This window comes from Pseudopodoces humilis, chromosome 26 (assembly GCF_049639895.1).
Source record: "Pseudopodoces humilis isolate 2021_Gansu_Grassland_sample_001 chromosome 26, ASM4963989v1, whole genome shotgun sequence".
NCBI classification, from domain to species: Eukaryota; Metazoa; Chordata; class Aves; order Passeriformes; family Paridae; genus Pseudopodoces; species Pseudopodoces humilis.
The window spans coordinates 1,648,717-1,676,632 of record NC_142225.1 but is presented as its reverse complement, the minus strand read 5'-3'; the positions used below and the strand labels follow the sequence as shown (position 1 = coordinate 1,676,632).

At 50.0% G+C, this 27,916-nt stretch overlaps 1 protein-coding gene across 2 annotated transcripts; it reads right to left on the bottom strand.

Moving 5' to 3' along the window:
* Nucleotides 1-386: 386 nt before the first annotated feature.
* On the bottom strand, nucleotides 387-27,916 carry GNAI3 (G protein subunit alpha i3). Of its 2 annotated transcripts, none has more exons than XM_014258951.2 (9): nucleotides 27,724-27,916; nucleotides 15,033-15,075; nucleotides 14,786-14,927; nucleotides 12,926-13,083; nucleotides 5,858-5,986; nucleotides 3,145-3,274; nucleotides 2,561-2,714; nucleotides 1,490-1,683; nucleotides 387-1,298 (listed from the first exon to the last, which is right to left on the bottom strand). In XM_014258951.2, exons 1-8 carry the CDS (start codon nucleotides 27,839-27,841, stop codon nucleotides 1,493-1,495), a joined length of 1,065 nt encoding a protein of 354 aa, XP_014114426.1. In that variant the 5' UTR covers nucleotides 27,842-27,916; the 3' UTR covers nucleotides 387-1,298; nucleotides 1,490-1,492. The 2 variants fall into 2 exon arrangements, with proteins under 2 accessions (XP_014114426.1, XP_005530232.1); XM_005530175.2 differs by having other exon boundaries at nucleotides 387-1,415; nucleotides 27,724-27,914.

Below are 27,916 nucleotides of genomic sequence, written 5' to 3'. Positions count from 1 at the left end.
CCTGCCAGCACGCACAAGCCTCCCTGAGGAATTTATCCTGGATTTCCAAGCAAGTGTTCTCACCTCCATCCCGCAGAAGTGCCCAGAGCAGAATTCCCATGGGGGTCACAGCAGGCAGTGAGATTTGGGCTATAAATAAGCAGTAATTATCCATCTGCCAATATCCCCATGGGCAATGGGATTCCTGGCCTGTTCCAATTGTGCCAGCACGACTCAAGTCTTTGGGAGCAACACAACACCAACAGTGGTGGGTGATAAAGCACAAGGAACCTCCCTGTCCAGATAATTCCACCCATTTCCCATCAAATCTCTTCCTTTCCTTCTCCAGCAAAGCACAAAAGCTGGGAACACTCCTGGAAAAAGGAAGAATAAAGTAGAGAAAAAGATACAGTCTTTACTCACCATTTTAATACTGCCAACAAGTCTAACAGATCCAACTGTACACATGACAAACTGGGAGGAGTCTGGATGCAATCATGTATCAGCAAAGGAATGTAGGACTGGTTAGGGATGGCACTAGAGGGAAACAGGGATTTGGCACCACACAGACAAAGTAAAGGCATGCTCAGGACAGGGCTGGGCAGGGAGGGCCATGGGAAAGGCAGCACAGAATAATCCACCGTTTTCATCCCAAAAAATGCACAGGAATCAGTGGTTTGGGAGCTGGGAAGCAGCAGTTTTCCCCCCAGCGAGGGCTCAGCTCCTCTCCCCACCGAGGTAGGATTATGCTGAGCACAAATCCCTTCCCATACTGGCATAAAACTGGGCTCAAACCCCCAACAGAACCTAAACCCTCCTTCTGCTGCAGGAGCCTTTCCCAAAGCCTGGGGGGAGCAGGATGGTAACAAATCACACATGGAAAAAAAGCCGAAGCTCTAAGGATCCCTTAGTAGCTGCAGAAATATTAAATCCTGGCCATAGCAAGTGTTAAAAACAAGGAATTCCTGCTAAGAGGAATATTTTCTGCAGGATCTGCTCACATGTGCATAGTTAAGTGATTTTTTTTTTGTTGCTTTTTTTAATTATTATTATTTTTAAAACAAGGTTTGCAAATAAAGAAATAAAGTTTAGTAAAGTTATAGTTTTCTCAATGGAAAAAAAAAAATAACCTTAAAAACAGACTAGTGGTGGCTTGTTAACCAAAGGAAGAGAGAAAGCTACATATCCAGGGTCTGGAATCCAGCTGGAATCCACCGCACATCCCGGAGATCACGCCGTCCAACGATGCCAGGAGGAGCTACTCCCACTACGTGGCTTCACTGTGCCCTAATTCCACATCCCACAGCAATAAAAGGTCCCTAAGACAGAAGATTGTGCTAAAGAATTCCAGGATTCCACATGTTCTCTGCTCCTGGGTCACGCTCATCGCTGTCCCCACGAGGCAGCAAGAGGCTGGGGCTCACCAGGCAGAAACACTGGGAAGGAAACCAGGAATGTAGAAGGGAGCAGAGAGAGCTGCTCCCAGCAGGACACCCGGAGCTGGATTTACCTCTCAGTAGAGCCCACATTCCTTGAGGTTGTTTTTGATGATGACGTCGGTGACGGCGTCGAAGACGAACTGGACGTTCTTGGTGTCGGTGGCGCAGGTGAAGTGGGTGTAGATCTCCTTGGTGTCCTTCCTCCGGTTCAGATCCTCAAACTGGCACTGGATGTAGGCGGCTGCCTCCTCATACGTGTTGGAGCCTGGAAAGGAGAAGATCCCTGGCTTTGCCCACCGGCTCACGAGAGCCTTTAAGTCCATATTAAGCTGCTTGCAACCATCTGCCTTATCCAGCTACAAATCCAAATCCACCATTAACTCCTTCTGGGAGATCTGAAGTCTATTCCCTGGGCAGTGACCTTGGACATGGGATCCAGGGATTGCTGTGCTGGGACAGCCACGCTCCACAAAGAGTAACAAACCATGGGAGACACGGGCTGGAAGGGACCTTCAATCCCATCTCGTTCCACCCCCTACCAGGAACAGGGACACCCTGCACTACACCAGGTGGCTCCAAGCCCTGTCCAGACTGGCCTCAAGCACTTCCAGAGACAGGGAATCCACAGCTCCTCTGGGAATCACAGAAATCAACAGGCTTGAAGGGATTTGAAGGATTTTTTAAACATAGAATTGCCTTGAGCAGTGGCCAGGTAAAACCTTCCACCTGTGTGGAAGCACAGTAGGGATGGGCTCTGGGCACCCAACACGAACACTCCAGGGTGGAGGTGTCCAGTCTTGTTCTGTCCAGGAGCCAGAGCAAGACATGGTTAAGTTCCACTGCCTCTAAAACAGAATTTAAATAGAATTATTGTCCCACTAAGGTGTGGAAACGGAGAAGTGACTTTGATTTGTTGGAATGCAACACTTTATTCCAGGGGAGGACAAAGGTTGTCCCCAACCACAGCTCTTCCAAGAAAATGAGCTACCAGCCAACTGAGCAGGCCAGAGCCGCTGTCCAGGAGGCACAGGGAAGAACTGGGGGAAAAGTTTGTAACTGATCCTGGGTTGTGAAAGGCTCTGACTCAGGCATTCCTGGCTGGTGACACAGATGATCCCATGATCCCAGTGATCCCATCCTACCTGTGTACTCTGGGTAGCAGATCGTTAGCGGGCTCTTCTTAATCTTCTCCTCAAATAGGTCTTTCTTGTTCAGGAAGAGGATGATGGAGGTGTCTGTGAACCATTTGTTGTTACAGATGCTGTCAAAGAGTTTCATACTCTCATGCATCCGGTTCTGGAAAAGGAAATCCAACGGGAGAGACGTTAGGGAAGGGTGGGATGGAGGAGAGAGGCTCTGCTGCACAGGCAGACTCACAATTGGGGTGTCACCACCACATCCTCACTGCCATTGCCCCAGGAGGAGCACTGGGGGATCAGGTCACCTCCTCCTGTTCCTTCCTGGAGTGACTCACACGCAGGGAACAAGCCATGAGAACAACTCCAGGCACCTCCCAGCAACCAGGAAGGTGGAAAACCTCATGGATGGGTTGCATTTATCACTTTGTGGGGCAAGATTCCACCGGCTGATCCAAGGAGTGCTTGTCCTTGCAGCTCTCAGACAATTTAACGGGAAGAGTACGCCAGGAACATTCCAGCCTGGAGCAGGGCGGAGCTAGGATGCTCCCAGCTCCCTTCCATGCAGCCATAAATCCCGTGTCACGCACCATCTCCTCGTCCTCAGCCAACACCAGGTCGTAGTCACTCAGGGCCACACAGAAAATGATGGCTGTCACTCCCTCGAAGCAGTGGATCCACTTCTTCCGCTCCGAGCGCTGCCCTCCCACGTCGAACATCCTGGGAGAGGCAGGAGAAGTGGCTCAGGAGCTGTGCACACCCCTCCTGCCCGGCCCCTGTGGTGTTCCCAAGGATGGGGGGAGGCTGAGCAGCAGGTTGGGAATAGAGGAGCTTCCCTTGGGAGAGGGGGCTTTAAAATTCCCTTCTTGGGAGAGGGGATTTTAAATCAAAATTCTCTATTTTCTTTTAAGCCAGGGTGGATAGAGCTTGCAGCAACCTGGGCTAGTGGGAGATGTCCCTGCCTGTCTGGATCCAGGTGTCCCTGGATGAGATTTAATATCCCTTCCACACCAAACCATTCCATGATTCTGGTTTTCAGCAGGAAGAACTGGAAGTCACCATCCAGAGCTCTGCTGATTTTGTTCCCTCTCCTATTTCCTTAGCAACAACCCATTTGCTTGACTGGACTCCAAACACTTTTTCACAGCACCTCCAGGGAAATGGATTATTGGGAACACTCTACCTGCAAGGTCCTGCTGAGACCCAGAAGGAAATTAAGGGGGTTAAGAAATAATTTCATGTATTAAAAAATAATCTGAGGTATTGGAGGTTAAAGGCTGAGCAGTTGCTTATGGAATTTCTGTATAAATTGAATTAAGTTTCTAATTAAATAGAAATTTGTGTCACAGGTAGCCCCAGCCCCCCACTCATCAAAATACTTTGATGAGAGCCCAGGATTGGGATTTAATTAAATCAAGTTAATATCTGAGTTATTAAGTCATAGATATTAATTTGTTCCCAGAGCAGACAAGGAGTTGTCTAGAAGGGGATTTAATGATCCCAAACTAACTCCCTTCCCTAACTCATCTTCTATTTAAACCTCTGGTCCAGAAGGAAAGACGGAAATCTCTGTGAGAGTCGAGGATATTTACATGGCTTGAATCATTTGCCATTAGCACAGAGAGATCCATGAAGGAAAAGCATCCCTGGCAACTCAGCTCATCCCAGTTCCGGTCACTGTGGCATCCCCATCCCATTATTAATGTCTGAGATGGAATACAGCAGCAGAGCTGGCAGCACCAGGGTTTTTGATGGATTAATGCTTCCCTTTGTGGAGCAAATCCCTCTGGGACAGCACCTCGCGTGTCTGGGGCCCTGCACAGGATCAATGGCTCTGGGCAGGACTGGGAAGGACGGTGGAGATGATTAAAGGAACACACTGGAGATGCTAATCCTGATCCATCACCACGGGAAGACAAGTTATTCCCTGGATGGACCAGAAGCTGCATAAATAAATGGATGATGCCGAGTATTTTGGCATTTTTATTTAAAATGTTCTTAAATTGCACAGTTTGGAAGCCAAAATGCTCTTCTCCCAAAAACTGTGCAAAAGTTTCCCTCTCCAGAGAAGACCACAGAGATGCTCCAAGGACTGAAGCCCATCTGCTCTGGAGCCAGGAGAGCTGGGAAGGAGAAGGCTCCAGAGACACCTGAAAGTTCTTTCCAGCACCTAAAGGGGCTCCATGAGAGCTGGAGAGAGACTTGGGACAAGGGCCTGGAGGGACAGAACAAGGGGAATGGCTTCCCACTGCCAGAGGGCAGGGAGAGATGGGATTTTGGGAAGGAATTCTTCCCTGTGAGGGTGGTGAGGCCCTGGCACAGGGTGTCCAGAGCAGCTGTGGCTGCTCCATCCCTGGAAATGTCCATGGTCAGGTTGGATGGGGCTTGGAGCAGCTGGGATAGTGGAAGATGTCCATGCCCATGGCAGAGGAGTGGGACTGAGTGGGATTTAAGGTCCCATCCAATCCAAACCAGTCTGGGATCCTGTTAAAACCCTTGGATTTTAGAAGCACCATTTGGATTTTGCTGCAACTCCATCAAAGTGTTTCACACCCCATTTATAAATAAGCCAACAGATGCTTTTCAGGAATGTGAGCAGGAAAGGCTCCAAACCATTGGCACAGACAGAGGGAAGGGGGCTGAGCCACAGGCACTGCACTGTCCTACACCCACCCTGGGCCTCCAGCAGTTTGTCAGGAGCACACGTAGGATCTGAAGCAAGGAATTCCTAAGCAGCAGGAAGGGGAGCTACAGGGATCCAAGGGGAGGAACGAGGGATGCAGCCTCAGCGTATGGAGGCGGCAGGAGCTGCTCTGAGGTTAGAGGAAGCTCGTTAGTGACGTGTAAAGGGACACTGCCAGGAGCAGGCTGGATCCACAACCTGGCAGGGACTGGATCAGCAGAGGGGACAGGAAAGTCCCAGCCCCTGCAGTGCCAGGCACAGACTGGCAATTCCCAGAGGAACACATGGAGCACACCATGCATCCCAGAGCCACAGCCTGGCTGCGCACACGGCTCGGTTCCTCTGCTCCAAGGAAAGGGTTAAACTCAAACTCCAACTCCAGTCAGTGTCCTTTTAGTATTATTTTTGGGACTGGATCCTGGAAACGAGCAGTCAGTACCTGTGTCTGCGATTCCAACATAAAAGCAGCTGAAAAGAACAGAAGGCAAATCAAAGTCAAACCGGTCTCTCCAGTGAGCGATGCCAGCGGAGAGGGATAACGGAGGGAAGGAGGACAGTTAAACCAGGAGCAAGTGTGGGATGTGCCCCAGAGCAGGGCACAGGCACAGCCCTTCACTCACTTGAAATACAGGTCCTTGAAGGTGAAGTGAGTCTCCACAATTCCTGTAGTTTTCACTCTGGTCCGCAGCACATCCTGCTGAGTCGGAATGTAGGTCGGCTGGGATATTCTATCCAAGTCATTTAGGTAACTAAACCAGAGGAGACAACACAAGAGGCTTTTTTTAGTCGGCTGCCTCACCATGAATCTTTTATAAACTGCAGAACAAAGCACAGAATTTATTTATCTCCCTCACACAGCACAGCCCTGGAAGCAAACAACCCCCTGGGGCTGTCCTGAGGGATGTTTTGGGGGTTTGGGGATTTTAACCCCTCGCTGGATGACCTTGGAGGTGGTGCTGGTGGAGCTGAGCTGGCTGGGGAGGGTAGGGAGGGAATGCAGAGCCGTGCCAGGGCTGGATCTCCCAGGGCAATCCACAGTCAAGGTCTCTCGCTTCAAAGCACAAGGCAATAAATCCAAGGGTTTGCTGTTAAAGGGCAGGGATGCGTCAAAGGAGCCAGGAGGGAGGGATGAAGCCTTAAAAACCATCCCAAACCAGGTAGATCCAGTCACCTCCTTTGTCAACAAGCTGACACAGCACTCTCTGAGGATACAGCCCTGGAAGAAACCACATCCTTGCAGAAATTTTCCTATCAAGACCTCGACTAATTCCAGCCCCAGCACATTCCTTTTGGAGTTCAGCTCTCAGGCACACTGGCACAAGGTACAGATGATTCCCAGCAGGATCAGAAATCCCACTCCAGCCAGCAACACCTCTGAGCTCATCTTCCCTCCAGGCTCAGCCTCCTGCTTTCACAAAGATGACACAGATCCCACAGCTCTGCTGGGATGGCACAGGCCGTGTTCTTTCTCAGGAACAGGTTTTAATCACCCCAGTCCTGTTTCCCCGGGAGGGTTCAGGGGCACGAGGGCTCTGATGGGTCTAATAAACCCTCCCAAATCACACATTATTATCACAGATCCATTCTCAGCCAGGAACCACTTCTTCCCAGTGCCTGGAAGCTGTGCTAGGAACCCCAGCAACACATCCTTCCTCCAACTGCTCCAGCACGCCCCTGGCCAGGACTTGCAGAGCCCTGCCCTGTTTCCAAACCCCAGATCCCAATGATCTGCCAGGACCTGCCCGGTGCCACGGGGCCTTTCCCACAGAGCTAGGAACTGAGAGTGGATTTAGTCCAGGAAGAGCCAGTCCTCTCATCCCTCTCTCAGCTCCAGAAGGAAGGCAGGTTTGTGAGCTGCTCTGTGACCAGGGCTGGGCCTGGCTTTAGTTTCAGCTTAATAAAACATGATTTGGAACGTATTTACCTTCCTCAGCTTCTATCTACCAAGTACTATTTCTGCTGAGGCAGTAACATGCCCAGATGTTTTTTCTCCTCTCTTTTTCCTACCAGTGTAAGTTTAGTTGAGACACAATGTATCAAAAGCCAAAGTGAATGCCAAGAACTGACCCAACAGCTCCTCAAAGCCTGTCTTTGATACAGGTCACACCACTGATGTGATAAATCATGGAATTGTTTGGGCTGAAGAGTCCTTCAAAATAGAGTCCCACTCTTACCCAGCCCTGCTGAGGCCAAGCTGAAGCTGTAAAGCACCTGCTCCCAACAGCCAGTTGGAAATTTGGGCACTGAAAGTGGTATAATTCCTAATTAAGGCTTTGGGAGCTGACAGGGAGGAGGGAATGGAGCTGGCAAACTCCCACCAAACAAACTCAATCAGGGAATAAGGCATATCAGATTCAGTGGTGCTGCCTGAAACAATAAACTTTGCCAGACTAATTCCAGGGAGACCTAAAGGGCAAATCCCATGGAAATATAAGTGGTTGGAAAACCCAGCAAAGGGGATTTCTGGGAAACCCTGGAAGTCCTGCCAAGTGTGGGCAGAGGAAGCAGCTGTGCCCTCCCAAAAACCCAGGCTGCAGAGCCCAGCTAGTGCCACTTCTACTTTTCAGATTAAGTGGAACTTGCAAAAGATACCCCCAAAAGCTGGAAAATCACAGTCTGAATCTCGTTGTTCCCAGTGGCTCCTGCCCCCCAGCTGCCACAGTCTGGCTCCCAGTCAGAGACACCCCTCACAAACAGCTCCGAGAACAAACACAGACCTCGCTGTGTCTCCCCTCATGCCACACACTTCCAATCCCCTCCCACCACCTCCTGCACATCCAGAGGCTGAGGCTCATCCCTCCTTCCCCACCTTGGATCCCTGTGTTTACAGAGCCAGCTATTCCTCATCCTTCAACACCACAAGCTTCCAAAAAGCCGATTAGGGTTTGTTTTCCTTCTTTTTTCATGTTTAAAATGAGGCCCTACGTACAAAAAAGTGCTGATCAAACCTACAGTTTGTCCTGCTGACTCTCCAAGTACTCCTGGGACATCCTGTGCCTGGCTGGCACAAGGCCAGTGTGTGCAGAGATCGCTGAATCCCACAACTACAGGATGGTTTGGGTGGGAAGAGACCTTAAAGCTCATCTCAGTTTCACTCCCTGCCATGGCAGGGACACCTCCCACTGTCCCAGGCTGCTCCAAGCCCCATCCAGCCTGGCCTTGGACACTCCCAGGGATCCAGGGGCAGCCACAGCTGCTCTGGGCACCTGTGCCAGGGCATCACCACCCTCACAGGGAACAATTCCTTCCCAGTATCCCATCCATCCCTGACCTCTGGAAGCCATTCCCCTTGTCCTGTCCCTTGTCCAAAGCCCCTCTCCAGCTCTAGTTACCTGAAAGAGCTCTAAGGTCTCCCTGGAGCCTTCTCTTCTCCAGGCTCTCTGATCACACTGTATTGGGAATTCCAGTCTGATCAGGAAACATGCCAGTCCTGCCTTATCCCACACCCAGACAGCTCCAGGAAGCACAGATGGCAGGACAGGGATGCTGGGAAATGAACAGGAAAGATAACAGAGCTCCCCTCCTCATCCTGCTCACAGCAACCTTGGAATGGTGATTTCCCTAACAATTCATTCCTTTTGGTGCTGAGAGGAAGGATTTCAAAGCCAAAAATGGCTCTCAAAGTCCTTAAGTGGAGAGGGAGGAAGAGGAGGATGGGAAAAAGAGGAAGGGGGGAAAAGAGGGGGTGGAAGAGGAGGGAAGGAAGGAAAGAAGAGGGGGAAAAAGAGGAGGAGGGGGAAAAAAAGAGGTGGGGAGAAAAAGAGAAGGAAAAACCCCACTTAGAAATAATCTAGGTTTTATCCAGCACCACGTCAGTGAATTTAGGCCAAAAGTGGCATTTGGGAATGTGAGGAGACGTGCATGACTAGAGAAAGTTTGATCAGGAACTGTGCTAATTGCCTGTGAGACTGCAGATAATTACCTACAGCTTCCACAGGCTGGGATCTGCCTGAAATCCAGGAAAAGTATCAAAACTAGGAACAAAAACACTTTAAAGCATTATGTGCTTGGTGACATTTCCAAGTATCTTGAAAATCTGGAGACAAGTGAAAAGGAAATATCCTTCACATTCACCCTGCTGCACTCTGAACAGGGGTTTAGAGGGGACATTGGGAAGGAATTCCTCCCTGGGAGTGTGGTGAAACCCTGTAATGGAATGCCCAGAGGAACTGTGAGTGCCCCACTGCTGGAAGTGTCCAAGGCCAGGATGGACAGGGCTTGGAGCACCCTGGGATAGTGGAAGGTGTCCCTGCCCATGGAATCAGATGGGATTTAAATTTCCTTCCCCAGCTGTGCACAGAGGTCCTAAATGCTTCTCCACAGCCCTGGCTGGAGGCAGGAGCTGGGAGCCACAGAGCCATTGCTCACATCAGAAGGAAAGAGAAATGTGAAGTTGCAAAAATGCAAGTTAAAAAAAGAAATGTCTGCAACATCCCACAAAATCCAGGGTGGCTGCAGAGGGCTTTATCAGATGGTGCTGGGAAAGGCATTGAGCATTTCAACATTAACAGCTTGGACCAGGGGCTACTCAGGTGTTCTTCAAAAAAATAAAAAAGAAGAAAACATGACAAACTCTACGATTCCAGGAGAGATTGTTTGGATTAGTGTTATCCTCCACCTCCTCTCCTCCCATATCACCTCCAGCCTGCCAGAGCAGTGCTCTGATGGGCAGGATCTCTGCCTGCACAAGGGAGAAGGGCCCAGAAGCAGCAGGAAGGGGAGTTTTTGGGACAATTCCATGCTGAAGTGCTTGGCTCTCTGCCACAGCACCCTTGCTCTTGATGCCACCTGAATCTAGCAAGCAGTTACTTGTCTGTTCCCCTCTTCCTCCTTTCCATGTGTCTCAGCCCTGGAATCTGATGTGGAGCCAGAACTGGTATGGAAACACAGCACAAAACTGGATTTCAGCTGGAAAACCAGAAAATGAGACACAGATTTAACAGCTGCTCACACTGAGGTTTCAGTGCTGTTTGTAGGAGATAATGAACAGGGAAGTGAAATTCCCAAGAGAAGTGGGACAAAGCCTGCGTCATCCCACCACAAAAAGGGGTGCAGGACATCCATCCTTGGTGGTCAGGCACTTGAACAGCTCCTCAGGGAATGGTCATGGCTGGCAAAGCTCAAGGAACAGTGGTCTCATCCATGGAGAAAAATCCCCCCAAACACAGGGTGGGATTTTGGGATGTCCTGTGCAAGGCCAGGAATTGGACTTGATGATCCTTGTGGGTCCCTTCCAGCTTAGGGTATTTCATGATTCTAAGCATGGACATGGGTTAGGGTTACATTGTCATTGGGGAACACCAGAGATAAGGCAGGTCAGGAGCCATGTGAGGAGGGAGAAGAAAATCCTGGCAATTCTGCATGTCCAGTGCAAGAGGCAGCCCTTTAGTGACACGAATTTGCCATGATGAAATGAACCCACCGGCAGCGTTTCCCAACTGTGGAGCTGCCGAGATGCATCATAACATTGGTTTGGTGCAACTTCCTGTGGGTTTGGGACAGGAAGCTGAATTTTCTGGGCGCTTCTCAGGAAATGCCTGGGTGGTTCATCCTGAGGGTAACATCCCCAGACCTGCACCTGGACATGGCTGGGTGGCAAATACCCAGGAACAGGAAGGAGCCTCCAAAATCCCACCTCTGGAAAGCAGTTGGGTCAAGCAGGTACCTATAAAAGCAGGGTAACACCCTCTTTTCCCAATCTGCTCCATTTCTCCAGCTGCCTTCATCTTCCTCCTCTTCCAAAGCCATCCAGACACACACCAAGGTTCCTCCTTCAGCTCCATTCCTGCTCTCTGCCCAAGTCCCTAAGCTTTCCTCCTCTTCTTCAGATCTTTCCATTAAATCATTCCTTCCTTTCCCCTTCTTCATCAACCTCTTTCCTCCCAAATTTCCTCCTTTCCTGCTGCAAAGGAATGCACAAATCCAAGAAAATTCCTGTCAGCCCTTCCCTTGATCCAAACCCCTGTCAAGGTGCTGCAAATTAAGAAGGATTCTGCCTTATTTTCAAGCTCAAATATGCTCTGAACAGCAAAACCCTGCAGGCAGTGAGCTGTGGTACAGCTGAAACTTCTCCACAAAATTCTTCCCAATTCATTTTTCCAAGGATTAAAGCTTAAACTGAGTAGTTTTCAGCTGGAAATGCTGAAAATCACCTTTCAGAGTGTCAAATATTTCTTGTAGAGAGATCAAGAATGTGAGTTAAAAAAAAAAAATGGGGAAAAAACAACTGTTTGGCTCATCAAAGGAACAGTTTCCCTTTCCTGCACTAACCTGCCCTTGGAAAAAGATGAGGCATTTCATCAAAAATTCCATTAGCAGCCTGTTTATCTACTCAGAACCTTCCAGTTGTTCAGCAGCTGTGTTGATTTTAGGACCAGGACAAGAAGATTTTAGAATCAGAACAGTTTAGAGGCAGCATTGCCTGTGAGGTGCCAGGCACAGGAACAGGAGGAAAGGGAAAGCTGTAAGGAGAAAATTGGGAATATTGATGTGCCAGGTGAGGTGTTCCCATTCTGGAAACTGCTGAATGTCAGGAAAGTGGCAGTTTAAATTTTAGGAGTGTTGCTCCCCTTTGCAGGGACAATGGAGGTGGCACAGCCAAGCACCTGCCACTCCAACAGAATCCCAGAATCACTGAGCTTGGAAAAGACCTCCAGGATCCAACCCCTGAGCTTACCACCAGAACAGAGCACTGAGTGCCACATCCAGTTGTTCCATGAATGACTCCAGATGGGGACTCCACCACCTGCCTTAGCAGCCCCTGCCAAAGCCTGAGCACCCTTTCCACAAAGAAATTCCTGCTGATGTCCACCCTGAGCCTGCCCTGGCCCAGCTGAGGCCGTTCCCTCTCCTCCTGTCCCTGTTCCCTGGCAGCACAGCCCGACCCCCCCGGCTGTCCCCTCCTGGCAGGGACTTGTGCAGAGCCACAAGGGCCCCCTGAGCCTCCTTTGCTCCAGGCTGAGCCCCTTTCCAGCTCCCTCAGCTGCTCCTGGGGCTCCAGACCCTTCCCCAGCTCCATTCCCTTCCCTGGACACGTTCCAGCCCCTCCATGTCCTTCTTGTCATGATGAACCCAAAACTGACCCCAGGATTGGAGGTGCAGCCTCAGCATCACCAAGAACAGAGGGACAATCGCTGCCTTGGGCCTGCTGGACCCTGTTCCTGATCCAAGCCACGTGCCTTTGGCCTCTTGGCCACCTGGGCTTGTATTCACCTTAGCACAAGATGCCAAGTTTCTTCCATGAAAACAGCAAATTTGTCAAAAACCATATTTTTCAAAATTAGATGCAATCCCTTGCTGTGAAGGTGGTGATGCCCTGGCACAGGCTGTGGCTGCCCCATCCCTGGAAGTGTTTAGGGCCAGGCTGGATGGGGCTTGAGGCAACCTGGGATAGTGGAAGGTGTCCGGGCCCACGGCAGGGGGTGGAATGAGATCTCAAAGGTCCCTTCCAACCCAAACCACTCCAGGATTAAATTCACCAAGGCACAAAACAAGGAATGTGGGGTTTTCCCCCACACTCAATGATCCATAGAGAGAAGACAAACAGCACTCCATCCCCAGTGTCACCCAGTCACACCAGTGTAGACAGGACCTTCCCACCCAGCCCTGCCCCGCTCCAGCCACGCCGGCCCCTTCTGGCCACCACTGTGGGAGCTGGAAGAGCCCAGGAGCTGGTGTTGGTTCCTTACTAGGATGCAGAATCATTCAGCTGGTATTCCCTGGATCTGCTGAAGCAGGCCTGCACTCCAGGGTCTCTCCAGAGCCGTTTGATGACTCCAGCCAGCTCAGCTGTCATCATTCCCTCCTCCGCGCTCCCAGCCAGCACGAACAGCTGCCGGGCATCGTCCTGCAGGACAGAACACATCTTTGGGATGTCCATCCACACAGACCTTCCCCACCAACAGCAAGGTTCAACATCTCAGCATTAATTAATCACTGCATTAATTAATCACAGTCCAGTCCATCCAGTTTTCTCCCAGAAGTCACAGAGTTGTTTACCTCCTGCAGCCAGAAAGGGAATTTTTGGAGAAGAAGCTCCAGGTTGTGGGGTGAGATGCCCTGATCAGGGATGGCCACAGTGCTTCCATGGGGATCACAGCTCCAAAGGCACCATTCCCATCAAAACTACAGGATTCCAGTAATTTGGTGCAATGTTTCAGAGAAAAGGTGGGAATGCTGATTCTTCTACAAACCAATGAACTGAACTAGAGATTTTATTTGGAAAACCTATGTTGGTGTGGCACAGCACAGGGAAGAGGGAAAAAAAGTGAGTTCTGAGAGATGATGGGACCAAAGCTTTGAGGATTTGCCTTTTGCTGTTGGAAGTGAGGGAGACTGATTCCTTAATAAAACATTTCATCAGGATATGGGATGGACTGATTGGGATCTGAGCGTGAGAACTCCCCCTCAGAAGCCAGAGCAGGACTGTGCTCTTGTCCAGGTTATCCAGTGGTTTAGGACAGGGAACCCCCCACTGCCCTATAGCCCGCTCTGCTTTTATTCCTATGCTGATCAGACCTGTCAGGTCCTTCTGGAAGCTGTGAGAGACTTTCCACTATCCCAGCATTCTCCTCCTAACACTGGCTCCTTTCCCCTGAGCCCCAAAACTTGCATGTACCAAGCTCAGTGTGCCAAATCTACTTCATCAAATCCCAAATCTATTTCATCGAAATAGAGGGACCCCAGTTCTGGATCTCTGTAGGTCACTCCATGGTTTCATGCATTTGGCCTTTTCCTGGGAAAGCATGGCAAGGTTTTTGCCTGTTGGGATGGTGAAAATTCATGGCATTCAGCTCTTGTGAAGCCACCTCAGCATGGGCAGGTGACTGAGAAAGACTTGGATTCAGCATCTTCCTTGTTCCAGCTCCAAGATCCCAACTCGGCTTCAAAAAGCACCAAGAAAGGTGGAAGAGAACTCTGGGAGGATTTGAAGCAGCAGCTGAACAACAGCCTGGGTGAACATGTGAGTGAAGATGTGCCCTTTGGCCAGGACTTGGAATCATAAATGCAAAATAAATACCATAAATTCGAACTATAGCTGGATCAACTGCAGCATGAGGCAGAACAGTCACAGTGCAGCCCTGTGCTGACAAAATTCCTCTCTCCTGCACATTTCCAGGAGTCCCTAGTTCCCACTCTGTCACTTTCCCACCACCACAAGGATTCCTGACTTCCAGCTCAAAGTGCTGGACATAAATGCAAGAAACAGGCCAGGGAATGAACAGAGCTAGAGGGAAGGGAAAAAGCAGAGCCTCAAACATCTCAAAATTTCCATCTCAAAATTCCCAAAAAAATTCAAATAATTTAGAGAAAGATTTTTTAATAATAATAATAATTTAGAGAAAGGGAAACCAAATTTTTTTTTAAGCATTCAAACTACTAAAAGTTCCTACCCAGAACCTCAGTAAAATATTGATGTTTTGTTCTGACAATACACTAAAGTTATGACAGGTTTTTTGCTACTTTATCTTGCAACATATTCTGCCCCGGACTGAAACTCCAGGATTCATTAACACAGTTCAGGCTAAGGAAATAAATGCAATACTCACTGCTCTGGCAACTTCCCCAAAGTCTATCTTTAGCCTCCCCATGGCTCTGATGATGGCGATGATGGATTGAATGGTGTTGCTGTACACAACCACTTTATACTGTTTGCATTCCTCCTCTGAGTAGCCATCCTCATGGATAATCCTGGAAGGAAACCAGTTTATTACTCCCAAGCCAAACCAGAAAGGCACCACACGTTTTTTATCCCATCTCAAACAAAAACAAATGTTCCAGCCTGCACTCACTTACTTCATCTGCTTCACAATGGTGCTTTTCCCAGACTCTCCAGCACCTGAAAAGCACAAAAATCATGCAGTTAACCATATGAAACTGAAAGGAAAAGCAGGATGTGCTTTTTCCAGCTCCCACAGAGAAGTTGATGGGGTCTGGTGTAGGATAATCCTTGTGTACTGCTGCTGGTAGTAGAGTTCCACTGTACTGTCCCGGTACACCCTTCCTGGATTTTATTTACAGATGCTAACAGTCACCATGAGTTCATTGGCTAAAAAAATCCCAAAATGTCTCGATTTCCAGAGGTCAGCAGGAGCAGCCAGCTGGGAGGCAGGTCTGGGATGAGCAACTCCCATCTCTCACTCCAGGCCAAGACAGCCAAAGTCCATCAGCATCACCAGATGCTGCCACCATTACTGACTGGGCAGGAAAGACCTTGAACAACCAGGCAGGAAGTGACCCTCTGGCACAGGGTGAAATCTCAGAGCTGCATCCCAACAGCCTTTCTTCAAGGATTGTCAGGAACACCTGGCTTCCAAACCTCTGCCGAGCTGGGGTGTCAGTTATCCCTGGGGGTGAGTCAGTTATCCCTTGAAGAAGGGTCAGTTCTCCTGGGGAGGTCAATTACCCCTTGACACAGGGTCAGTTATTCCTGACTGCAAAAAAACTCAAGTTCCCTGGTTTTCCTACTTTTTTGTGCCAGATCCCAGAGCAGTCCCAAGCCAAGTCCCTGCTGCATGGCTCAGGGCAGTGGACACCTGGGATTTCAAACCATTAGTTATCCTGATTTATGGAGCTTAGCAGAGCTGTCCCACATGCCTGTCCTAGCCGGGAGCGTGCCAAAGGCAAGCACGGTGTTCCTGAAGTCAGCAGAACTCCAGACTTCACCTCGTGTGGCTCACTCAGCTCAGCTCAGCTGGCTCTGCCACTGCCTGAGGGCTCCTCAGCCTCAAGACTCCCTGAGCTGCAGAGCTGGGCTGGCTGCAGGCAAGGAATGATGCTGGACCTGCTTGGATTGGGATAGATGACTCAGGTGAGCCCAGATGGAATAAAACACCTGTAGAATTCCAGGATGGTTTGGGAACCCATCCTGTTCCACCCCCTGCTACAGGCATTTTCACTATCCCAGTTTTCTCCATCCAACCCAGCCTTGGACACTCCCATGGATCCAGGGGCAGCCACAGCTGGACAAACTGGGCCAAGCCCTCCCCACCCTCACAGGGAAGAATCCCTTTCCAATATCCCATCTAACCCTGCCCTCTGGTAGTGGGAAGCCATTCCCCTTTATCCTGTCACTCCAGGCCTTTGTCCAAAGCCCCTCTCCAGTTCTCCTGAAGCCCTTTTAGATCTCAGGTCTCCTTGGATCCTTCCCTTCTCCAAGGTGAACGTTCCCAGCTCTCCCAGAGCAGCTCAGTGGTGAAACAGTCAGATGTGAAAACATTAATGCTCTGTGGACTCAGCACTTCCATCCTGTGAGGATACAAATCCTTATTTTTATTTCCCACATCCAGCCTCCACATTCCCAGGTTCAAATCTCTGGTGTCCCCAAACAGCCCTGAATCCAGACTGAGCAGGTACTTTTGACATGACCTCTCTGCTTTTGCCTTCTTACCATCATATTTACTGTTGCTTCCTCCTTAGATTATCCCAAATTAACCTCCCACCGCAGCCAGCTTTTCTACCTGTCACCAACCCCATCAGATCCAACCCTGCCAACACAGCACTAATTCCAACCAGACTCCTTTAACCCCTTCCCTTCCCCCCTCAACCCCCAACACTGCCTGGTAGAGCAGGAATTCCCTTCTCCAAGGTTACTCACACCTTACTTCAGAGGGAGAAAGTAGGAACCCACATCCTCCAAACTGTCTCCTCACCAAACACTACCCCAACGTGGCTCTTCAGCCACAGCCAAACAGTGGGTTATTATTCCTTAAGAAGTTTTTCTTGTTGTTCCAGGTTTTCTCTCTCTCAGGCAAGAGCCACCCAGGCAAGGTACCTCCTGAACACTCACTGAAAAACATCTCCCCTCCAGCTCTGGAATGGAAGGCTGCAGCTCCTGCTGGGATGGCCCAGGAGATGGGCAGTGCTGGGGGAAAAAAGGGTTTAACATTGCCCATGTCTAGTCTGACAGAGAGGAACAGCTTCCCACTGTGCCCCCCCATCTCTGGAAGCAACCAGGTTTAATGGAAGGTGTCTCTGGCTATGGCAGGGGGGTGAGATGAGCTTTAAGGTCCCTTCCCACCCCAACAATCCTGGATTCCATGATTCTGGAGCCCCTCTACTCTGGAGCCAGGCTAGCAGAGCTGGTGGTGTCCAGCCTGGAGAAGAGAAGGCTCTGGGAAGATCTTACAGGCCCTTCCAGTGCCTAAAGGGGCTCCAGGAGAGCTGGAGAGGAACTTTGGACAAGGACCTGCAAGGACAGGATAAGGAGGGATGGCTTCCCACTGCCAGAAGCCAGGGATAGATGGGATATTGGGAAGAAATTCTTCCCTGTGAGGGTGACAAGCCCCTGGCACAGGTTGCCCAGAGAAGCTGTGGTTGCCCCACCCCTGGAAGTGTCCAAGACCAGGCTGGACAGAGCTTGGAGCAACCTGGGATAGACGAAGGTGCCACTGCCATGGCAGGGGGAGTGGAATGTGATGCCTGGAAGGTTCTCTCACTCCACTCCAGCCAATCATTCCCATTTTACTCTTCCTTTCTGGACCTAATTTCAACATTTCTAGGTCTCACTTCTGTCCTTTGATGCTTCTCTGAACACTTGAAGATGTTCACATCAGACAAGCTGCTATTCCCCTTTTTCCAACCCACTGGAAAGGGTTTGCTTGAAGAGATCCATACTGGATCAACAGAGCAGCTTTTATCCTGCACCCTTTGTTTCCAGCTCTGGGGACTTCCATGTGAGGTGTTTACACCCACTGTGGCTTAAGCCTTCAGTAGGGGAATAACAAATGGGAATTTAAATGCTACTAAAACACCGCTTCAGCCTACAGCAAACTGATGCTCCACACTAGAAATTCACATCAAGAGTGGATAGAGTTACACTGGAATTCTTACAGATTCCTCAGGCAAAGCCTCCAACTCTGGGATCTTAGGCAGGGACTAGATGGGGAATCAGGAAGACCTCAAAGACCATGAGATGTGAGAATGGATTCAAACCCATGGAAATCAGAGTGTTCCTGGGGCTTGTCTGCCTGACAAAGGAGAAGCAAACCTTTCTCTTCTGCTCCCATGAGCACGGCCAGACAGGGATCACATTCTGCCACAAGAAACCAGGGCTGAGCTATGTGAATGTCATAACCCTGTGGAAAAACTGCTCCAGAAGCTTTAACTTCTCTTTTCCCAAAATAGCAGTGAGGAACCTCTTCATCCCACCCTGGACACAGAGAGCAGTTCATCTGTTACAGAGATTGTCTCACTCCATGGACACACTGGGCAAGGATTCCACAATGTCCCTGTCCTCAATGCATCCTCCCACAAGTGTTCAACTATTCCATCTGGAAACCAGATGGAGGCATCACAGCTTCTGAAAACCCCCACACCTCACCCAGTAACACCCCAGTAATACCCCAAACCCTCCCAGTAACATCCCAGTAACACCCCAGCTTCTTAGGGAAAAGCTCGGCATGTAAGTGCTGGAATTCCATCTCCAAGGGTGGCACTTCCTGTACATGTTCCTACAGCCAGATCCCTTCTCCCTCTGGAGCAGGAGGGAATTGGAGCAGCTTTCCAGCTGTATCAGCGCTGGCCCTGGGAAAGCAAAGGATCCATAGGAGGGAAATTATCATCCAACCACTTCCCCCAAGAAAGCCAGAGGATTTCCTGGAGCAGCAGATGGGAAGCCAAGCAACTTGGCATTGCCACACGCTGGAGATTACAGGGAAGAGAGCAACAAAACACATCTCAGACTGGGAATTCCAAGGGAGGAATTCCATGCAACCCTAGATTTTTGCTTTAAAAATTCTCCAAGGAGGTAGGTCAGACTCCCTGCATCTTCAGACACAAGCAGGCAGTTTCCTGCTCCAGAAGGTCCTAAAAATTCTGTTTTCAGTGCTTTTTTCCCCCAAAGTTGTATCAAAACTGCATTAAACTTACTTCAGAAAAGGAATTCCACAATAATTAAGGGGAAAAGCCCTGGAACGTCTGCAAGTTTCTGAAGAGAAACCAGGTCATTGCTGAGACAAATTCTTCCAGGGACAGAACAGGGATGCACCCGGAGAATCCATTACACGAGTGAGGAAGATAAAACTGAAGGGCCTGACATACGTGTGTGGCTTGGACCTCCAGCAACAGCCAGTTCAGAAACTGTAGGGATTCAGCAGGAACTCCACTAGCCCATTCCTGAAGTGCTGCAGCCCTTGGTGAGCTCCCAAATCCGGGGTTATTTCTCAGTAGTTACAACATCGCCTGATAAACAGCTCGGGAATAATCCCAGGAGTTCACCTGAAGCTCCAGGGGTGAGTTACAGACCTGGGAATGTGACAGGACCCTCCAGATGAGGAGCAGGCTGGAAGCAATGCTGGATCATCTGGCTGTGGATACAGCTCCTAAATCCCAAATGGAACCAGCTCCCCTCAGACAGGCTGAAAGGGGCCCAAAAACAGCACAAGCAAGTTGGGAGGAGTCCAGTTCCAAAAATATGCAATGGCTTCAGAGCCACTGGAAGCGTAGAGCAGGAGCTGTTCAAATCACCCTAAATCCCAATGGGTATCTCCCTGATAAACAAATTTCCTTTACTTAACACTCATCCCACATCCAACCCCACAAGGAACATGGACACCTCCCCTTACCCACCAACATCCTCCTTAGCTTTCCACAGCACTGCATTCCTGAATTGTATTCCATGTATTCTCAACAGCCTCCAGCACCCCATGGAACTGTGCAGCCACAGCTGGGGAAAGCTGAACTATCAAATCCTCATCCTCTTCACCACTTCCCCCCTTCCAACCTCATTGTGTGGAATGCATATCCCAACATCCTGACCCTGACAGCACCGACCCTATATTCCCTTGCTGAGGTTTTTTATTTCAATGAACACCTAGGAAACTCTTGGATACAAGAGAATCACATGTGGCAAGAGAACTGCACTGGGAATCAGAAGAAAGGGAAAAAAAACTGGAGAAAGGAGCAGTAGTGTTGAACCACCAGGCTTGAAAAAAACAGCTATTGTTGGAAAAGTCAACAGGAACCAGGAGAGATTAGGCTGACACTTCTAGTTCCACAAGAATGATGGGAAAAACAATATATTCAAATAAAACACGGCACATGGGCTGGCTACAGCCTCACTGCAGAGGGAACAGGAGCCAATGGCACAGGATAAACCACTTGAGGCTGTCACTGCTTCCAGAGGAAAAAAAAAGTGAAGGCTTGGGTAAAGAATGGCATATTGAAAACAGAAACAAGCCCTGGGATCATGTCAGTGAAATTGCAAGCACTGCTGAGCCTGCTGGAGCACATGGGCTGAAGCTGACATGGCTTTCTCCCACCAAGAGGAACCTGGGAGATGCACAGGAAGAGCAGCAGCCCCAGTTGAAGATTTAGAATCATAGAAGGAATCCTGGAATGGTTTGGGTTGGAAAGGACCTTAAATCCCATCCCATAACCTGCCATGGGCAGGGACACTTTACACTGTCCCAGGCTGCTCCAAGCCCCATCCAGCCTGGCCTTGGACACTCCCAGGGATCCAGGGGCAGCCACAGCTGCTCTGGGCACCTGTGCCAGGGCATCACAACCCTCACAGGGAACAATTCCTTCCCAGTATCCCATCCATCCCTGCCCTCTGGCAGAGGGAGGCCATTTCCTCTCATCCTGGCACTCCAGGCCCTTGTCCAAAGTCCCTCTCCAGATCTCCTGGAGCCCCTTTAAACACAGTAAGATCTCCCAGAGCCTTCTCTTCTCCAGGCTGAGCATTCCCAGCTCTCCCAGATTGGCTCTGGAACAGAGGAGTTTTCCTTTTTGCCTTGAAACTATCAAAGCCTCAACCCTGTTTTAATTAAATAATTACTTTCAAGCTTAGAAACATCCCATGACCACTCAGAAGGTTGAAATATCTCCAGGAATTCTGCACCATTCCTGGGAAACATCAGGCTGGAGGAACTTGTGCCTGTCCCCTACACCCAGACTTGAGTAACCATTGACAGTTCTGAGAAATTCATTAAGGAGCTCCTGAAATAGCCACAAACCAGCAGCAAACACCCCTCTGCTGCATCCCTGGAAGTGTTTCAGGCCAGGCTGGATGGAGCTTGGAGCAACCTGGTCTAGTGGAAGGTGCCTCTGCCCATGGCAGAGGATAAGCTTTAAAATCCCTTCCAGCCCAAATCATCCTGGGATTCTATGAGCACAGACCCTGCACAGACGTCAGATCTGTATTTGTTTTCATAGCTCTTTGATCTCCCCCAGGAGTGTTTTGAAGGAATTATGGCTGTTGTCAAGCAGCGTGGCTGGAGACCCCCATGGAGAGGCCTTGTGTGGCTCTTGGCTGAACATTAAACCACCATCTCCAGCCTCCTGGGCAGGCCCTGATCCCCACAGCTCCTCATCCACACTCACAGGATTATAGAATCATGGAATGGTTTGGGTTGGGAGGGGCTGTAAAACTCTCCCCATTCCATGCCATGGGAAGGGACACCTTCCATTGTCCCAGGTTGCTCCAAGCCTCATCCAACCTGGCCTGCAACACTTCCAGAGGTAGAAGCCTTAGAGCCCCTTGGAGATCCCTTGGAGCTAAAAGGGCTCCAGGAGATCTGGAGAGGGACTCTGGACAAGGGCCTGGAGTGCCAGGATGAGAGGGAACAGCTTCCCACAGCCAGAGGGCAGGGATAGATGGGATATTGGGAAGGAATTGTTCCCTGTGAGGGTGGTGATGCCCTGGCACAGGTGCCCAGAGCAGCTGTGGCTGCCCCTGGATCCCTGGAAGTGCCCAAGGCCAGGCTGGATGGGACTTGGAGCAACCTGGGCAAGTGTCACTGCCCATGGAATGAGATGAGCTTTAATGCCCCTTCCAACTCAATCCATTTCAGGATTTCATGATAAATGGATGTGCTTGGGGATATGGGATAAAAAAGCCGAGTCTGGTGTCTTTGGATCCAAGACTAAGTGGTGACAGCAAAGAAACAGCCAAGCAAGGCCTGTAAAATGGGAGCTGGATGATAAAGCAACAGTTAACCTGGGAAGAGAGGGAACAATGGGAAGACCTGGGCTTGGAAAATATATTCCTTAGTCTTCCTGATTATCAAGTGTCATCTTGTGCCAGGCCCGTTTTTAAAAGTCAAACATCCTCTGAATTTCCTGCAGGGACAACAATCCTGAGCTGTTCCAAACATGCAGCCGGGTTCCCCCTGCCCAGCAGCTCCTGCTGAGGGATAAGCTCATTCCCCAAACACCAGGAGCTTGCAGGGGATGGAGACCCTGAGCTACAGGAGGCCAACCCTGTGTGCCAGCATTCCCAGGGTTTGTTTCTAGAGCTGACATAGGCAGTAGCACCCCGGTAACCAGAGAAGGTTAAAAGAGGCACTCAAGTGACCAAACACCAACTGGGAAAACATGAAACAAGAGCCAGGCATCGGATCCCCAGGAACAAAGGAGACAGCACAGGGATCACCACAAAGAGCGTGCTGGATAAATAATTGGCATCTGTCCCTCATTTCAGCTCCAAACACCATCTAAGTAATGAAAATACCATTTTTCAATCTCACTTCTGCGGGGAACAAGTGCCTGCTGCATCCCAGGAGCTGCAGGCACAGCTCTGCTCACTCCAAACTTCCAGAAGATTAGATCCATGATCTAATTAAAAAATTCCTCTTTACGGCTCCCTCTGCTCTTCCAAAAAAAGTTATTTCAATGCTCTGCCTCAGAATTTTATGAAACTTGAACCATATCCAGAGGGCTCTTGGAGCATAGATGCAATCACAATTCCTTGACCAAGCTGTCTGCTGGAAATTGTCCATCCCCAAATCCCAGTGCTGGGCATGGACACTCACCCCTGTGTCCTGACACGAGCATGTGATGTCCACATGCCACAGGGGACAGAAGAATTCCCATCCCACAGCTAGAAAATGGCACTGAGCAGAAAAGAGGGCATCTGAACCTGGTGGAAAAAAAAACCTCTTTTCCAGGAGATTAAATAAATTATGGATCATTCCTGAAAAACTTGAGGAGTTCAGGCACTCTGGACATAAGGAGCATTTTGCCTGCCTGCCCCAAAACCATCTGGGTTTGGTGGGAAATGGGCAGAACAGAAAATCAAGAGGAAGGTACACAGAGACCCAAAGGAAAGGTGGGAGAAGATGAGTGGAAGCTGCAGCTCCCACACCTGAAGACAGGAAAATTCCAGCCTCCAGTGCAGCTGTGGAAGGACCTTTATGAAGCTCAAAGCCCAGAGAAGAGCTGTGTCTTCAGAGAGATCTGACAAGATATTAAATGAATTATAATCATGGAATCGTTAAGGTTGGAAAAGCCCTCTGAGATCCAACCATATCCCAGCACTGCCATGTCCACCCCTAATCCATGTCCCAGCTTCCATATCCACATGTTTTTTGAGCATTTCCAGGGATGGAGACTCCACCACTGCCCTGGGCAACCTGTGCCGGGGCTGGACAACCTTTGCCATGAAGAAATATTCCCTGATCTCCAACCTAAACCTTTCCTGGTGCAATCTGGCCTGATCCAGGTCCTTGTGAACTGCCTGAGGAGAATCTTCCCATGGCCACGAGTCACCAGCAACCTCCAGCAGAGCCAGACACCCTCAAGATCAGAGAAACAACAGCTCCCTGCAGCTTCCCCAGCAGGATTCCTACAGCAGATCCCACAGGGAAGGACACTTGGAGCAGCAGCCACTGCTTGGACAATATCTGGAGACCAACACCCCATCACAGAGCTTCATATCAGCATTTCAAGGGCATTTCAAGAGCTGAGGAGCAGCCAGGTCTGACCCCCAGATGGATCCTCTGGAATAGGAATCCAAAGCACAGATGCTGTGCTCCAAGAAAAGCCACTTCACTTAATGACATCATTAACTGCAGCACCAGCTCTGCCTGGATTTTTATCCCCAGAAAACACTTTCCTACCTTAAACCAAAACACAACCAAAACAGTGCTGAGGAAGCTTTGGGAAATTCAGGAAAGAAAAAAGGTTGGAAAAATCAGCGGTGGGAAAAGCTCCTGGAGTAGTGGAGGAGGGTGAATTATGCAATTAAGGTTATTTTAAAACAAACTTATATTTTTAATTGTTTTTGCATTAATTAGCAGCACCACTTCAACGTAATTACACAGTGTATTCAAACCCAGGGAAGCTGTCCAGGCTGTACAGGGTGTTTTGGGCAAAAACAGTTCAACACTGGTGCTTCCACGGAGCCAGAGCCACAAAACCACCATTTACACAGGGATTTGGGAATGTGACAGCTCTGGAATCCAGCTTTACCACTCGGGGTCACACAGACCCCTGAGACATAGCCCAGAACAACATGCCAGGCCTTTGAAAAGGCACTGCAAGCAGAGTGAAGGATCTGGGTTAGCTCCTGCCCTACCAGGAACAGCTCCAGCACTCTCCTCCATTTGGTTGGAAAAGTCTGTCAGGTCTCCCCAGCAGCAGAACCCTGCATGTGCCTGCCGAGGAGCCTTTTCCTGGGGGCAAATGGGAGGAGAGAAAAGGGAGTGAGGGTTCCTGGGCCATTCCCAGCTTGTTCCCAGCCTCCTCAGCCATTCCCAGCCTCCCAGGAGCTTTGGCTGCTGTTCCAGAGAGTGAATCCACTGTTGCTGTCACCCTGACCATGCCAGTGCCAATGCCAGCAGAGGTGCTGGTGGCATTCCAACATGGAATAATAATTACATCCCACAGGGCTGTAACAACCAGGGTCAGTCATTATTCAATACTCAGGTTTCATTTGTTTTATAAAATACCTTCAGAACACAGAACTGCTCAACAAACTTCAGAGCTGTGAAGGGGAAACACAACACAGGGACTTGAAATCCCTGAGGAGAAGCTGCCAGGAACAGCTCTAGGATTAACTTTATCCCAGAAATCCTGGAGTTATCCAGGTGCTGGGGCCACTTCCTCCAGCATCCAAACCCTTTCCCAGGTGGAAGGCGCTGAAAAAGTCAAGTTCCCAGAAGAAGGGGACACAATTGGAATTCTCTCTCCTTCCTCCCCTGCTCAAAAGAAGATAGGAGTTATAGAGGAGAGAATGGAAAACACACCCAAACCCTGATCTGGGATTTCTGACTTCCTGTCCTCCTCCCAGTCTCCTGATTTTTGGGGTATTTGACTCCTCTCCTCAGATCTTCCAATTCTGGCTGTATTTTACTTCTTATCTCCTCAAATCTCCCAATTTTCAGTGGAAGAATTTTACCTTCCTCTCTTCTCTTCCTAAACCTCCTGATTTCAGGTGTATTTTACTTCATCTCCTCTCCCACCAATCTCCTGATTTTCATGTGCATTTGATTCCTTTTCCAAGTATCCTGATTTGGGCTGTATTTCACTTCTTCTCTCCCAAATTTCACTGTATTTGCCTTCTTGTCCCTCCAGGTTCTGGGTCCATCCGTGCCTCCCCAGCCTCCTCACACCCCAGCTGGGAAGGATCCAGCTCCCTCTCCACAGGCACAGCCCTTTCCTTGCTCATCGCAACTCCGCAGATCTCAAACTGGGGCAGCTCTTTTCATAGAGCTGGGAAGGATGTGTGGACTCCAAACTTCAGGAAAAATCCCTTCTTTTTTCACCAACCCTCTCTGAGGGGGGCAGAAACCACTCAGGGAATGACACAAGACCCTGCAGATCCAAACAGTTTTATGTGGGATAAAAAACCCTTCCTCAAGCAATGGAAAAATCCTCATGGACTTTTCCATCAGCTTCTAGCACCTTATTGAAAGGATGTTCCCACTGCAGATAATTTCGCCTGGGAATCCCCTGTTCTGCTTTACCTGCATCAAGAAGGATGTGTGTGGGGAGATCCCAGCATTCCCTGGTATTCCCAGGAATCACCACACTCAGATTTGAAAACAGGAAATACCTTAGAGAGATTTGCAAGTGACAACCAGGTGCAAACCTAACCTGGGATCAGGTAGAGCCAGAGGTAGGTCCAGATCAACATTCCAATTGCTCCTAAAAAGCTCCTCACCTGCAGACACACCAGGAAATGCAGGAATTTTCCTGCCATCCAAAGCCAACAGCAATCCAAAATCAGCTGCTGTTCCGAGTTCCAAAACCTCACCTGGTTTTTAACACATTCCAACTCATGACTGTACGATTTTTGGGATACTCCCCCCATTCCACGTTTGCCGATAAAACCAATCTCAGCATTGAAGCCTTCGGTGCTTTGGAAAAAATGCAATACAAAAATATGAGGAAAGAATTATTCCATCCCAGGGAATGTGCAAGTGTTGCTTATTAACACCAAAACAAACACCTGGAGAACAAAGGATTCTCCTGACACACAGCCAAGAGCTTTTCCATTGACATACCAAGTACAAAGCTCAGAGCAGCTCTTGCAGGGAGCAGAGAAAATGGGCTAAATGGGAAAGAGAAAGGATTCCTGGAGCAGGATGGTTCCTTCACACATCCTGCTCTAACAGGACCCACTCAGCGCTGCTGTTCGGATCCTCACAGACTCCATCTGTCTCATCCGAGACAGAAAAGTCAGGATAACCAAAAATATATACCCAGACCTTGAAAAGAGAGACTAGCATGAGCAGATGGTTCATCAGCCCTGAGTGGTGCTTATAAAATGTGAGAATTTGAACAGAATTCCAGAATCCTGCACTGGTTTGGGTTTGAAACTCATCCCAGTCCATCCCCGGCCACATTCAGGGACACCTTCCACTATCCCAGGTTGCTCCAAGCCCTGTCCAACCTGGCCTCGGACACTCCCAGGGATGGGGCAGCCACAGCTGCTCTGGGCAACCTGTGCCAGGGCATCACCACCCTCACAGAGGGATTTCTCCATAGTATCCAATTTCTTCCCATCATCTCATCTCAACCTGCTCCCCCAGCCTCCTGGAAGGGCAGTTTGTGCCTCCTCTGAGCTCCCATCATCACTTCCAAGAACTCCAAAATACAAATCAAACACAGCAAAACTCCGTTAAAGGGAATCTGCCACCCCTCCTAAAGAGAAATCCTCCATCCAGCTCTTCCCAGATCCTGAGAAAAAGCCAAAAGGCAAAGAACTGACACCTCCTGTTCCCATGCACTCAATCCCCTCAGGATGTCCCATCTCTGCTGGTCACACACGCACGGACACCCGGAGTTTTACCCCGACTCTCTGACTGGCAATTTAATTCCAGCCTCAGCATTCCCTCCCTTCCCTGCCCGGAGCCGCAGGATGAGCCGTGCCTCTCCCAGTCTTGGCCCAGTCCCACCCCGGAGGGACCGCCCTCCCTTCCCCCGAGCAGCCTGGAAGGAGCACAGGGAGATTCCATCGGGACACGGAGGAGACATTCCATCGGGAAAAGCCCACGGGCCGCATCCCAGGACAGCCTCCCACAAGCCATGCCCTCTCCCTCGGAAGGGAACCCTCAGGACCCTCCCCAGCTCCCCCAGAGACCCCTCGGGACCCTCCTCAGCCCTCCCAGGGATCCCTCGGGACCTCCTCAGCCCCTCCAGGGACCCCGACTTCTCCATTCCCAAACTCCTTCCTGAGGGCAGAGGCGCCCCTTTGCTCCCCCCAAAATCCCTCCCAAGACCGGAAACCCCCATTCCGCTCTCCCGCCGGGCCCCTCCTCACCGAGCAGCAGCAGCTTCACCTCCTTGGCCGCCTTCTCGCCGTCTTCCCGCAGGTTGCGGTCGATCATTTTACTCCTCTCCACCGCCGCCTTATCCTCGGCGCTCAGCGTGCACCCCATGGCGGCGGCGGGGGCGGCCGGGCGGCCGGGGGCGGGGGGGCCGGGATCGGGATCGGGGCCGGGATCGGGATCGGG

Excerpts from the sequence above, each read along its gene's own strand:
- GNAI3 (XM_014258951.2), bottom strand. The coding sequence starts at position 27,841 with ATGGGGTGCACGCTGAGCGCCGAGGATAAGGCGGCGGTGGAGAGGAGT. Across the intron at positions 14,928-15,032 it reads ACCATTGTGAAGCAGATGAA|GATTATCCATGAGGATGGCT; the intron begins GTAAGTGAGTGC and ends GTTTCCTTCCAG. Across the intron at positions 3,275-5,857 it reads TTCAAGGACCTGTATTTCAA|GATGTTCGACGTGGGAGGGC; the intron begins GTGAGTGAAGGG and ends TGCCTCTCCCAG.